The sequence below is a fragment of the Bison bison genome, unplaced genomic scaffold, assembly GCF_000754665.1.
Source record: "Bison bison bison isolate TAMUID 2011002044 unplaced genomic scaffold, Bison_UMD1.0 scf7180017864390, whole genome shotgun sequence".
NCBI lineage: Eukaryota > Metazoa > Chordata > Mammalia > Artiodactyla > Bovidae > Bison > Bison bison.
Genome location: NW_011494962.1, coordinates 585,662 through 598,743, shown reverse-complemented (window position 1 = coordinate 598,743; position 13,082 = coordinate 585,662). Strand labels below are relative to the sequence as shown.

The following is a 13,082-nucleotide window of genomic DNA, read 5'->3' as shown; positions in this document are numbered from 1 at the left end:
TCCTGTTAGGTCCATACCATTTCTGTCCTTTATTGAGACCATCTTTGCATGAAATGTTCCCTTGGTATCTCTAATTTTCTTGAAGAGATCTCTAGTCTTCCCCGTTCTCTTGTTTTCCTCTATTTCTTTGCATTGATCGCTGAGGAAGGCTTTCTTATCTCTCCTTGCTATTCTTTGGAACTCTGCATTCACATGCTTATATCCTTCCTTTTCTCCTTTGTTTTTTGCTTGTCTTCTTTTCACAGCTATTTGTAAGGCCTCCTCAAACAGCCATTTTGCTTCTTTGCATTTCTTTTCCATGAGGATGGTCTTGATCCCTGTCTCCTGTACAATGTCACGAACCTCTGTCCATAATTCATCAGGCACTCTGTCTATCAGATCTAGCCCTTTAAATCTATTTCTCACTTCCACTATATAATCATAAGGGATTTGATTTAGGTCATACCTGAATGGTCTAGTGGTTCTCCCCACTTTCTTCAATTTAAGTCTGAATTTGGCAATAAGAAGTTCATGATCTGAGCCACAGTCAGCTCCTGGTCTTGTTTTTGCTGACTGTATAGAGTTTCTCCATCTTTGGCTGCAATTCATTTATCCTAAAATCAGAAAAGATACAATTTATCCATTTTAGCAAAATTAAAAAATCATCATATACTCCATTTGAGAAATACTCAAGAAAATTTTCAGTCCCATGATTAATTAATAAGAGTTTAAGGGGACATTTAGAGGTGTGCAAAAAAGCAATAGCTGATAATGGCATGACTATGAAAATTGCAATAATAAAAGTGCTAAACAATCTTTCAGTAAAACAGATATATTGTAAGAGAAAGTTTATCATAGTCTAGAATCATTTATAATAAACTCTCACCATATAACCTAGAGTTAGGGAGAGAAGCAGTGAGGGAATGAAAGCATTATACAAGTTTGGGTTGGACAGTCGATTTTTCTACTAACATATTAAATACATCACTTGAAAAAAAATTAATCATCAGAGAAAGGATTAGCAATTATATTAAATAGCATATTTCCAAACTATCCTGGACTCAGCCCAGAGCTCTGTGATGAACTAGATGGGGGAGGAGGGGCTGAAAGGGAAGTTTTTTTTTTTTTTAATTTAAATTTATTTATTTTAATTAGAGGCTAATTACTTCACAATATTGCAGGATACAGGATGCTTGGGGCTGGAAGGGAAGTTTAAGAGGGAGAGGATATGTGTGTACTCATAACTGATTCATGTTGCTGTAAAGCAGAAACCACCACAACATTGTAAAGCAACTTTATTCCAATTAAAAATTCAAAAAATTAAAAATAAAAGGAAACAAAAATCTAGCCTGGAAAACATAAGGAAGAACACCCAGCAGGTGGTTAACATTAATCACCTGGGGCTAGGAAGGTAGATCAATGAGAAAAAGACTAAGAAGTTAGTGAGGAAAAACTACTGCTAAAATATAAGTGAGAGTGTTCATAAAATATCCAGAATATGTCATATGATCACATTTATATAAAATTCTGTGTTTTTAGTGTCAGATGTGAATGTACAGGTGTGTTTATGTTGGCCGAATATAAATGAGGTCTCATTGACTTTGCAAGCAATTTTTTAAATTAAACTTTAGAAGTCTGATACCACTATGTATAGAAGAGCAGGAGTTGGAGGGAATTAAGGAAAGAGGAAGTAACATAAAATGCTTGACTTCTTGTCATTCTCCTCACAGGACACAGCGCTCCATCAAAGGTGTGGTACCCTATTGCTTTTGTTTCACTGTCGTTGAACCTGGTGGTGCTGGCTGGACTGGGAGCCCTGGGCTTAATGCGTAAGTGTTCACTCTTTTCTGAGGCTGTCCCTTACTTTTCTTAGGCATATTGCAAATGAATCCAAATCCCAAGACATATCCGTATAAAACTTCCAGATAAACAGAGGAAAACAGGTTTCATTTTTGTATGCCCATGTAACACTAGTCATTCTTTTTAGGCTATCTTAATATCAGATTCCTTCAGTACAACCAATGCTGAAGAGAGTAATGTAAAGCCTATGTTTCTAAAAGTTATAAAATTAATGCAACAGAAATATACTAATTTATACCCTGAGAGTTTTCATGAGGAGTCCATTTATTAGAAATAAATTCTTCATTTTCATGACATTTTTGAAGTATCTCTTCTCAAGCCTGGATGCCATTGGGAAACACTTATTCCCTTTCCATTCCCTCCTACAAGAGTGGGTACAAAGGCATTCTAAGGAAATAGAGGATGATTACGGCAATAATTGGAGAAGGCAATGGCAACCCACTCCAGTACTCTTGCCTGGAAAATCCCATGGACAGAGAGGCCTGGTGGGCTGCAGTCCATGGGGTCACTAAGAGTCGGACACGACTGAGCGACTTCACTGTATTTTTTCACTTTCATGCATTGGAGAAAGAAATGGCAACCCACTCCAGTGTTCTTGCCTGGAGAATCCCAGGGACGGGGGAGCCTGGTGGGCTGCCGTCTCTGGGGTCGCACAGAGTCGGACACAACTGAAGCGACTTAGCAGTAGCAGCAGCACAGCAATAACTGTTTCTTTGTGTCCATTCTTTGTGATTGTTTCTCATTTAATTCTCATAAAACTTAAAGATTCTGTTAGGATTAAGGGCTGGCAAGTAAACTAATATCAGTCTTGTAGAAAAGATGGGTTTTGTTTAATAATCCACAAAATGGATATATTATGTTTTTTGAATCTTCTGATATTCTTAGGTGCATGATTTCTGTTTTCTGAAATTGTTATTTTTTTAATTCTGAGGCTAGTATTTACTAATTCTATATCCATAAAATATGGTTATTTCTGTCCAAGAAACTCAAAAGTTACAACACGAAGCCTCACCAATGTATTCTGGTGACTCCTGGTCTCAAAAGTGTGGTTTGCATTTTTAAAAACTAACTATTGAATTACAGTCTTTTATTTTGAAATCTGTGCATCACATAGACATTTTTCGTTTTGTATTTTTAAACTTATTTGGGCATTTCCTTATATAAGAACTAGTACTCTGTTGAGTAACATCAAACATTATTATTTCAAATAAATGTTCATCTTAAAAGTATGTAAAGTTGATATTCTACTCTTATGTAGCTATCATTTTAAAACATGCTTTTTATTAAATTTTTAAATAACTGCTGTGTTATTAGTATAATTTATTGGAAGATTCTATGTGAAAGTTATTAATCTCCTTATATGAATTACAGATTACTACAAGCTCATTTTTAACAGCAAGACAGTTTATGATGTACAACTGAATGTAACAGATCATATGGAAACAACCACATTACCCACAGATATGCCTACAACTGTCTCAGGTGAGCACATCATTTTAATATGTTAGAATACACACTAAAGTGTTGAATAACTTTACTTCCAAGTACTTTGAAGAGTTAAAGCGGAAGGAAAATAAAAGTGAAAGATCTTTCTGTTTCAGAGTTATCAGTAACATAGTGTTCTCCAGTTTTCTCTCTTCTTTTTCATTGTGTTCAAAGTCCTGAAATATTTACAAAATTAAAGAAAAACCATAAAAATATGGTAAACATGTATAGATTCTTCTGTTAAATAAGCATTTTCATCTATCTGTACTTAGTTTCTTTCTATGTTTAATTATTTTTTTTCAAATGAATTGCCTTCTGTCTCCTTAGACTAGGTTTTCTTAAAGCCCTTCTTTCTTCCTTCTTTAGTACTGACATTTAAACATTTTAATGGAGTTTAGCTGTGATGGTGTTTAGCTGGGTATATGGAAGATAAATATTCTGTATTCTCATATGTCTGAAATAAGTCTTTAACTTGGCTAGCTATAAATTTCATGGCTAAAAATTCACTTCTTAGAGAAAATTAAGGGAGTTACTTCATTGTCTCTGGGAAACAATGTTGTTAATAAGTCTGTCCCCAATATAATTTTTATTTTATAAAAATGACCCAACTTTAGCTGCTGGGGTCCTGACATTTTGGGTTTTTCTTGTGTATGAGTGTTTTGGAAGAACTAATGCTGACGCTCCAATACTTTGTCCACCTGATGCGAAGAGCTGACTCATTGGAAAAGATTCTTTTGCTGGGAAAGATTGGAAGCAAAAGGAGGAAAGGGCTGCAGAGGATGAGCTGGTTAGATAAAATCACCAACTCAGTGGACAAGAATTTGAACAAACTCCAGGAGATAGTGAAGGATAAGGGAGCCTGGCGTGCTGCAGTCTTCTCAATCTGAAAGTTTAGGGCTTTCAAATTTAGGGAGTATATGTGCTATTCCTTATAGTTTATTTTTTACTTCATTTCATTTCCTCTGTTTTTTCCATGACTTCTCTCTTTTGGATGTTCAGATTTACAAGTTTTCATCTTTCCTTTATACTTTCTGTTTATTTTAACACTAGATTCTGGAAGATTTCTTAAATTTTACTTTTTAATCTATTGATTATTTTTTGGCTATCATATTTTTGAATGATTCTTAAGTTTGTTTGTTTGTTTGTTTTTGTAGCATCCTATTCTTACCTTATGTATATACTCTTTTGGAGACATCTTTGTAAATTGATTAGAGATACATTTTAAAATATCAGTCTGTTTTTTTGAAATCATTTTGAGGAGGAAGGCTGTTTTTTCTTTTCGTTTTCTTTAATCATGAGAATTCTCTTTCATGTACTGCTTCTAAGTCGCTTCAGTTGTGTCCGACTCTGTGCGACCCCATAGACGGCAGCCCACAAGCCTCCCCAGTCCCTGGGTTTCTCCAGGTAAGAACACTGGAGTGGGTTGCCATTTCCTTCCCCAATGCGTGAAAGTGAAAAGTGAAAGCGAAGGCACTCAGTCGTGTCCGACTCTAGCGACCCCATGGACTGCAGCCTACCAGGCTTCTCATCCATGGGATTCTCCAGGCAAAAGTACTGGAGTGGGGTGCCATTGCCTTCTCCTTTCATGTGCTGGTGCTCCTATATACCCTAGGATTTTTGCTTCTCTGTTGATACTCAAGAAAGGAAGTGATGGCTAGTGTGGATTGCCTCTATTGTTATTTTAAAAAATAAAGAAGATAGTTTTTCCATTAGATCTCTCTAGAAGTGAGAACTCTGAGTACTTCTTTCTTTTGGCCCTCTACTTTATTTCTTAAAATTTTTGTTGTAGTTTTACAATGTTTTAGTTTCTGCTGTACAACAAAGTGAATCAGCTATATTTATACATATATTTTAAGGGTGGAAGACCAGGGAGGGTGATGAACAGGCAACTTTCCTGTTCAGATTAAGTTGGATATAAAGTATGGTGTCAACAATGATAGTAGAAACCAAGGCCTTGCCAGATAGCTCGTTCAATATTTTTAGAGATTAACAATATCCTTTCCTCCCCTGAAAATTGTATAAATGTCACTGATTTTCTTCCTCCCTCTCTTAACTTCTTATCTTCTTTTATCAAAAAGATGCACTGTGCACCATATGTCAAGCACCTGGGAAACCTAGAGAATATAATTTTTTTTTGGTATAACAGTTACAACAATTTCTCATCTTGAGTGTGACAGGAGAAGCAGACAAGTAAACAGAAAAATTATAATTCAGTGTAATAAGTGTTCATAAACATGAACACAGTGCAATAAACCATATAGTTGGAGGAAACAGTTCACACTGAATGGAGTACAATATTTAATGCAGGGATTAGATGAGTGTTTCCATAAAAGTAATGAAATAGCAAGACATTCTCAAGAAAAATTTAAGATTTTCAAGATAAATGGATGACAGGAAACTAAGTGGATTAAGAGATAACACTGGAGTGCCATGAGGGTTCCTATAAATAATGGAAAGAAGTTGGATTTCAACCTGAAATCTATTTGAATCATTTAGAGAAGAGTCTTATAGAAATATCACTGAAAACACTGAGGTGGTAAATATCAGAATAGATACAGACTAAGGTCTTGCTTTTTTTTTTTTTTTTTGCAGCAAACAAAACATTCTGAAGTTTTCTCTGAGTGCTTTGAATATTCCCTTCATTATTTTTTCCCTTTATAGCCATGATTTTTCTTCAATCTTCAGATTGCTCCAGATCCAAATCTATTTCATCTCAGGCTGTGTTCTTTTCCTTCTCTCATATTTTAAGCAATCATCTCTTTCAAAATATAACTCCTGTTAATCATTTGAATGTATAATACAAATATTTAGAAATTCTGATGTATATGCTAATTTATACTATATCTGTGCATACCTGTCATGCATCTGTTTGTGTATGTATCATATCTTTATAGACTGTCCTTATTCAGACCCAGCGCTTCACTTATGTTCAGAGATATGGATACAGTATGGAAGTAACTTCTATAACTTTTCTACCAAAATAATTTGTAATACGTGCGACAGCGACTGTGAGAAGAATCACTCCTCCCTGCTGAATATGGATGATGGGGAAAATAGGAATAGAACCAAGGTTTGTGGTATGATTTGTGGTATGTCTGCAGCTATTTCTTGGTATTTTTAAAGTACAGGCACGGAGAATTTGGGTAAGAACATTAATTCTTGGCCATTCCTGATAAATGGCTTTCATGCCCTTCACTTTTGCTCTCTCCATCTGAGTGGAAAATTTCTATACCATTGAAAAATTCCTATATCACAGTTTCAGAAAGCAAGGATCTACAGTGATTAGAGTTGCTGGTTCATATGGTAAGCTATGGAAGTCTATTTCTTTGTTATTTCTTGTTCCCCGTGATTTCTGTTTTTTTGTTTTTTATAGAGTCAGGAAGGAGAGGGCAATTATGTATTTCCAATTGTGAGGTATATTTTAAATAATCACTCCTGCAGATTAAGTTACAGGATTCTCTTCCCCTTAGAATTGTCCACTGATAAAAAGTCATCCTCTGGACTATAAGCCACTTAATTATCTATCTTATCCTCACATATTACAACTCTACTTGATCTTACTTAAGTTAAAATACAGGAAAATCAGATCAAGTTATGCTCATGCTTATTTTGCTGTTGTTGTTTTTCTTAATATTTGACTGTAGCAAAAATACCAAATTCCCAACTGTAGAATGCCCCAACCCCTACTATCCAGAACAATATACCTGTTCATTTTCTTATAACACACAACAAGCTCCAATCCAAAAGATTTTGTCCTCAGCATTAACCTGAATGTGGTTAAATGTCTCAGTGACCTTTGCCCTTTCTGGTTTTACTACCTGGATTATTTTGTATCTTTTGAACCTGATTAACCCAACTCAGGTTTCCAGTATGTGGCTTAATATAGGCATATAGTAAATAGTTTTTGTCACTACTCTTAATGCATTATTTAAATTTTTTGAGGTTTTTCACTGTTAACTGCATTATTCTTGAAACTCTTTCTTTGTTAGTTCCCATGGCATCATGCCTTCTAGCTGATGTTTTACTTAACCTCCAAACAGGCTCTATACATTATTCCTAAATTTAAGATTCAAAAACTGAAATTCATAGAGGATAAATAAATTTCTTAAGGTCACATGAGCAATAAGAAGCAGAAAGTAAGCTCAAAACCTAGTCTGCTTATCTCCAAAGACTGAAGTGTGTCTAAAAATAATTGGTTGACAATTTACAGATGACTCTGACAAGGGTATTTTTCATGTAATAAGTAATTTGGGTGAAATATTGATAACATTTCACACAAGTACTTCTTAAGTGTTTACTAAGGTCTGCAATGTGGACTGAATGCTGGTAATATGAGTGATACACATAATAAAGCTTTTAAACTAAGGTGGATTGAAATAATAAATCAAAAATTATGTAAATGATTATCTAACTGCAATTATGATGTTGCATTTATAAAAAATGAAAAACATAGCTTTCAAACTGGAAGAAAAGAAGAACAGATGTGTGCCATTAATGGCTTCCTTACTGAGTAGTTGTGAGGTCTTTTCGGAAATTACCTTATCTGACTGCTACTTACTTCTTTTCAGAGATCATTCTTCTGAGCTGGTTTTTCCTTAAAGAAGGAAGTTTCAAAGTTTGGGGCTTCCAGAGACCTTCACTACCTTGGTTACACTCCTCTCATCCAATTAAAAAAATTGTTTTAAATTGTGGTAAAATATGCATAACATTTGGAGAAAAAATGGTAACCCACTCCAGTATTCTTGCCTGGGACTTCCCATGGACAGAGGAGCCTGGAGGGCTGCAGTCCATGGAGCCACACAGAATTGGACACACCTTAGCAACTAAAGAACAATAAATAACATTAAATCTCCTGGCCTAGCCAGTTTTAAGTGTACAGTACATTCCCAATGCTGTGCCATCAATCTCTGCAACTCTTTTCATGTTGCAAAACTGAAACACCATACTCACTAAACAACTCCTCAATTTCTCCTTCCTCTGCCCCCTGGCAAGCCTGATTCCACTCTTTATTTCTGTGAATTTGACTAGGGTAATAGTCAATAAATGAATTTTACATTTAACTTTACATTTAATTGAATCATATAATATTTGTTTTTCTGTGACTGTTCATTTCACTCACCATAATGTCCTCAAGGCTCATCCATGTTGTAGTATGTGTCAGACCTCAAAGAGGATAGTTAGAGACCACTTGAAATCTGAATGAAGAAGAAGCATGAAAACAAACCTTAAACTCCAGATTTCCTCTTAAGAATCTTGGAAGTTAATGCAAGATAAAATACCTTTTATATTTCAAGAGAAGATTCATGATGCCAGGAAAAGTTTTAAAGATACTATGACTCATCTCAGCATAGGGCCCAGTGAGGAGGGAAAAATTAAAAGAGTAGGATAGACTACTGTTGAGTGAAAATTGTATAAATCTTAATTATGTTGAATTGGTTCATGGTACTTTTCAGGTCTACTATATCCTTCTACTTTTCTGTATATTCATTCTATTAATTTTTGAGAGTTTGATATTGAAACTCCAACTGAAAATCTTAATTTGTCTACTTAAAAAATTGTATTTTTTTAATTTCTAAAAAATTTCAGGCTTCTTTTTTTAATTAATTTAATTGGAGAATAATTACTTTGATTTTTTTGCCATACATCAGTGTGAGTCAGCCACAGGTATACATGTGTCTCCCCTATCCTGAATCCCGCTCCCTCCTCCTGCCCCACCCTATCCCTCTGGGTTGGCCCAGAGCACTGGCTTTGGGTGCCCTGCTTCATGCATCAAAGTTACACTGGTTATCTATTTTACATATGGTAATGTACATTTTTTTAAAGTAGTAATTGTAATATATAGTGGAACTAAGGGCTTCCCTGGTAGCTCAATTGGTAAAGAATCTGCCTGCCAATGCAGCAGGTGCAAGAGACATGGGTTCTCTCCTTGGGTGGGGAAGATTCCCTGAAGGAGGAAATGATAACCCACTCCAGTATTCTTGTCTGGGAAATCCCACGGACAGAGGAGCCTGGCAAGTTGCAGTCCATGAGCTTGTAAAGGGTCCAACACAATCGAGTGCACGTACATGCACACATGCACTGGAACTATATATAACTTTGTTCTATGTTTTCCAAGTCTCATGTGAATGTGTTATCATACTTTCATAACTTAAAAAAGAGAGAGAGAAAAAAAAGAGTACATAAAGACAGGTAAATTGGAAAAGAATTGGGAGGTCTCATGGGAAAGGTTGAATGAATGTGATCCTATTCCATGGTGAATACAGAAAATTAGAATCTCTGCAGATGTCTACATGATGGGTTACCTGATGACTTGTTTTCACCTATCACCTGCTAACTGTTAAGAGTGTAGTAATGGTGTTAAATAGAACACTTGAGAAGAATAGAGAAGGTCTTCAAATCCCACTGAGGGTAAGGGGACAATGAACAAGGGAGCAGTAACATGAACGTTGAATGGAATTTTGATGACATGAACTTGTTTTTGTTGCACTTGAATTAGCTCCAAGCCATTCAAACTAACTGATGTTTCCTTTATTTATAGCTGTTCCTTAGATGTCGTCCATTATATATCTTCCAGACGCTTCTGAATTCTGTTTCCAACAACACAAATCAAACAGAAAGGAATGTTTCAGATATCTCCATTTTGACTTGTGAGTTAACCTGTTTCTTCCTTTTTTTTTTTTTTTTTTTGTCAATAATAAAGGAATACCTGGTGTGTTAATTTTGTTGATGTTTCTCTGACAGTCACCCTCTTACATGGTCAAAGATGTATGAAGGGCAAGAAAGATATCCTGGAAGCTTTTCTCTATAACTTAGGCAATTCTTTTTTTGAAAAAAAAAAAAATCTATTCTATACAGAAATTCCTTGGAATTGAAAGCACTGGGGGAAGAAATTCAGAAGTGTTGCTATACTTCCCTGCCTTTATTTTACATGACTGCTTCATGCTTTCCTAGGACATTAAGGAATGGAGACAAGGTATAAGGACAAAGTCAAATCAGGGTTAAGGACATTATCCAGTGCAATAAAAAATAAATTATCTCCTTGGAGCCAAGAAATTCTGCTTTGTTTCTAGTACTTTACATTGTTAAAGTAAATAATATGAGCTTATATACTTTACTAAAGGAAGATTATAACAATATTTTAAATGAACTATAATCCAGATGACTATATGATTTATTGGTCATATGATTCATTTATTGCCCATATGATTTTGAGAGTGAAATGAGGCACTATTGATAATTATACCAAGTAATTATACCAATTGTACCAGGCATAAATCAATAGTGTCCTGGGAAAGCCAAGGTTACTCAATGACCTCTTGGGTAAAATTGGTAACAGACACATATATTCCCTCTTTTTTTTTGGATTCTCTTCCCATTTAGTTCTTCACCAAGCACTGAGTAGAGTTCCCAGTGCTATATAGTAGGTTCTCATTAATTATCTATTTTATACATAGTATAAGGGATTGAATAATCAATGCCAATATCCAAATACAGTAGAAATTAACACATCATTGTAAAGCAATTATGCTATGCTAAGTCGCTTCAGTTGTATCTGACTCTATGATCCTATGGACTGTAGCCCACCAGACTCCTTAGTCCATGGGATTCTCCAGGCAAGAATACTGGAGTGGGTTGCCATTCCCTTCTCCAGGGATCTTTCCAACCCAGGAATCAAACCTACGTCTCTTATGTCTTCTATGTTGTCAAGGGGGTTCTTTATCACTAGTGCCACTGGGGAAGCCCTGTGGAACAATTGTACTTCAATAAAAAATAATTTAAAAAATTCTAACAGCAGATGATAATAAAAAATAAAAAGTGGTAATAGATAGACCAGAGGTAGTTTTGAGTCCAAGAAAGCTGAGGGCACTAGAGAGTTCTAACAATAGTAGAAAGAATCAGCAGAGCTATTGGCACTGTCTTCTCTCTTAACTAAAATGATTTAACAAGAGATGAGCAAGTTTTGGAAGTAAGAGTTTATCTTTACGAGGTAATTGTTTTTCAAGATAAAGAACAGGACCCATTTTTATTTATCTTTTTCTTCCAGGTTTGGTACCTCCATAAGTATTTCAAGTGCCAAAACAATGAAGCATGCAGTGTTCAATGGAAATTTAACAATTGGAAAATCTAATGAGTCTAGTAGTTATTGTACCTGTGAAAACAAAGTAGATGTACCAAATTCTCAACCTTATGTAAATTCAAGCACTTACAAGAGTTTAGGATATAGAAATGACTGTGTAAGCTGAAACTATGCAAAAACAATCTCAGAAACAAATGTGGTAAATTTGATTGGTTTGTGACCTTTAAAACTTTTTGTAAAAACATTAAAAACTCATCTTCAGTTGATTATAATTATACAGGAAAAGGTTTTTTTTTTTTAAATAAAATTGATATTATCTGGTCGAAATTTAATTTGAAATATTAGAAACTTTGAGAATTAAAGTGGTTTATTTTGTTTATAAAGAGTAGTATAAACAGGGCTACAACTTCTTTCAATACACCTTATTATGTCTATACTGAAGGAATTGTTACACTCCTTTCTAAGTTGGGATAAGCTTTTATTGTTTTATCCTTTCTGTGCTCAAAGACATGAAATATTTTCAACAGTTTCTTTAATTGTGAAGTTTTTTTTTTTGTTTTTTTTTTGTGTTGTTTTTTTTTTTTTTTTGCTGGCATCACTTCCTTTAGACAGTTTCAGTGTCATTTTCTTCACACAACTACTTTTGTTAATATACTTTCTTCACTAAGTTCCTCTGACTGCATATTGAGACTCTCTAAAATGATGGTAGAGTCAATATTCCCACAGTGAGTGATTTATGTCATAACTGTATTTAGATTATTATTTGTACAATGTGGTAAAAGTTCCTGTCATGCTATAAACATGTTATTCACTCCTTCTGACAGGATATTTGAGTATTTTCAGCTAGATGCTTTATGTCAGATTTCTAAAACTCAGCTAGAGAGTTTTTGATTGCATTATGATTGTATTATCAATAGTCTGCCCACATGTCCATCAAACATAAAAGGTCTTAAAAGACAAGATAATTCCTTGACCCCTTGACTGGATTAATGATGCTGCATTTAATGATAAACAGAAAATTTTCACAAGTTCACTCAAGCCCCTAAGAGAATTAGCATGACCTAGAGCATTATCTGAGTAGAAGTGCTCTAAAAACTATATTATTTTGCTGACAGTATCTCAACAACATGGAAACAAGGAGAAAAAGGAACGGTACACATTACTATCTATATCTGAACTGAATAAGAGATTCTCAGTGACCAACCCTGGAGAAAAAAAAAATTTTTAAAGTGACAAGATTGAGTATCTGTTGTTTACATAGGAGCAAAGTTTGTACTTCATGTGATTACTCAGAGTTAATACACTCTGGTAAATGAAAACTGAATCCTGTAGGTGGGAGGCTGATGTTTAGGTGAATCATAATCTCTGAAATTTGCACTTGTGAGAATCATGTAAAAATAATTTCTGATAGCTTTCAAAGTTCAAACAATAAATTAAAACAAACATCTGAGGTGTGCTCCATTTTATGATAATATGATTCTTTTCCTCCAGATTATTACATATATTTATCAACAGGAAATCTGTGAAGGATTCTCAAGACAACAGAGCTGATACTTAAGGAATATGTAATCTACCACTAATCCTCTCTTTTATGTTAACATATCCTTGGTGGTGGTGGTTTAGTCACTAAGTTGTGTTCGACTCTTGTGACCCCATGGACTATAGCCTGACAGGCTCCTCT

General features: G+C 34.8%; 1 protein-coding gene across 3 annotated transcripts in view; it reads left to right on the top strand.

Annotated features, from left to right (window-relative positions):
- The window catches only part of LOC105002122 (C-type lectin domain family 12 member B-like), a 21,915-nt gene extending 9,069 nt beyond the window's left edge, over positions 1-12,846 (top strand). For 2 of the 3 annotated variants that reach the window (XM_010858618.1, XM_010858617.1), the window contains 5 exons: positions 1,710-1,808; positions 3,211-3,321; positions 6,219-6,394; positions 9,863-9,971; positions 11,369-12,846. In XM_010858618.1, coding sequence (XP_010856920.1) covers positions 1,710-1,808; positions 3,211-3,321; positions 6,219-6,394; positions 9,863-9,971; positions 11,369-11,385 — 512 coding nt within the window. In that variant the 3' untranslated portion in view covers positions 11,386-12,846. Of the gene's footprint in view, positions 1-1,709; positions 1,809-3,210; positions 3,322-4,650; positions 4,729-6,218; positions 6,395-9,862; positions 9,972-11,368 lie in introns of all 3 variants that reach the window. The other variant, XM_010858616.1, reaches the window with a different exon arrangement.
- The last annotated feature ends 236 nt before the right edge of the window (positions 12,847-13,082 follow it).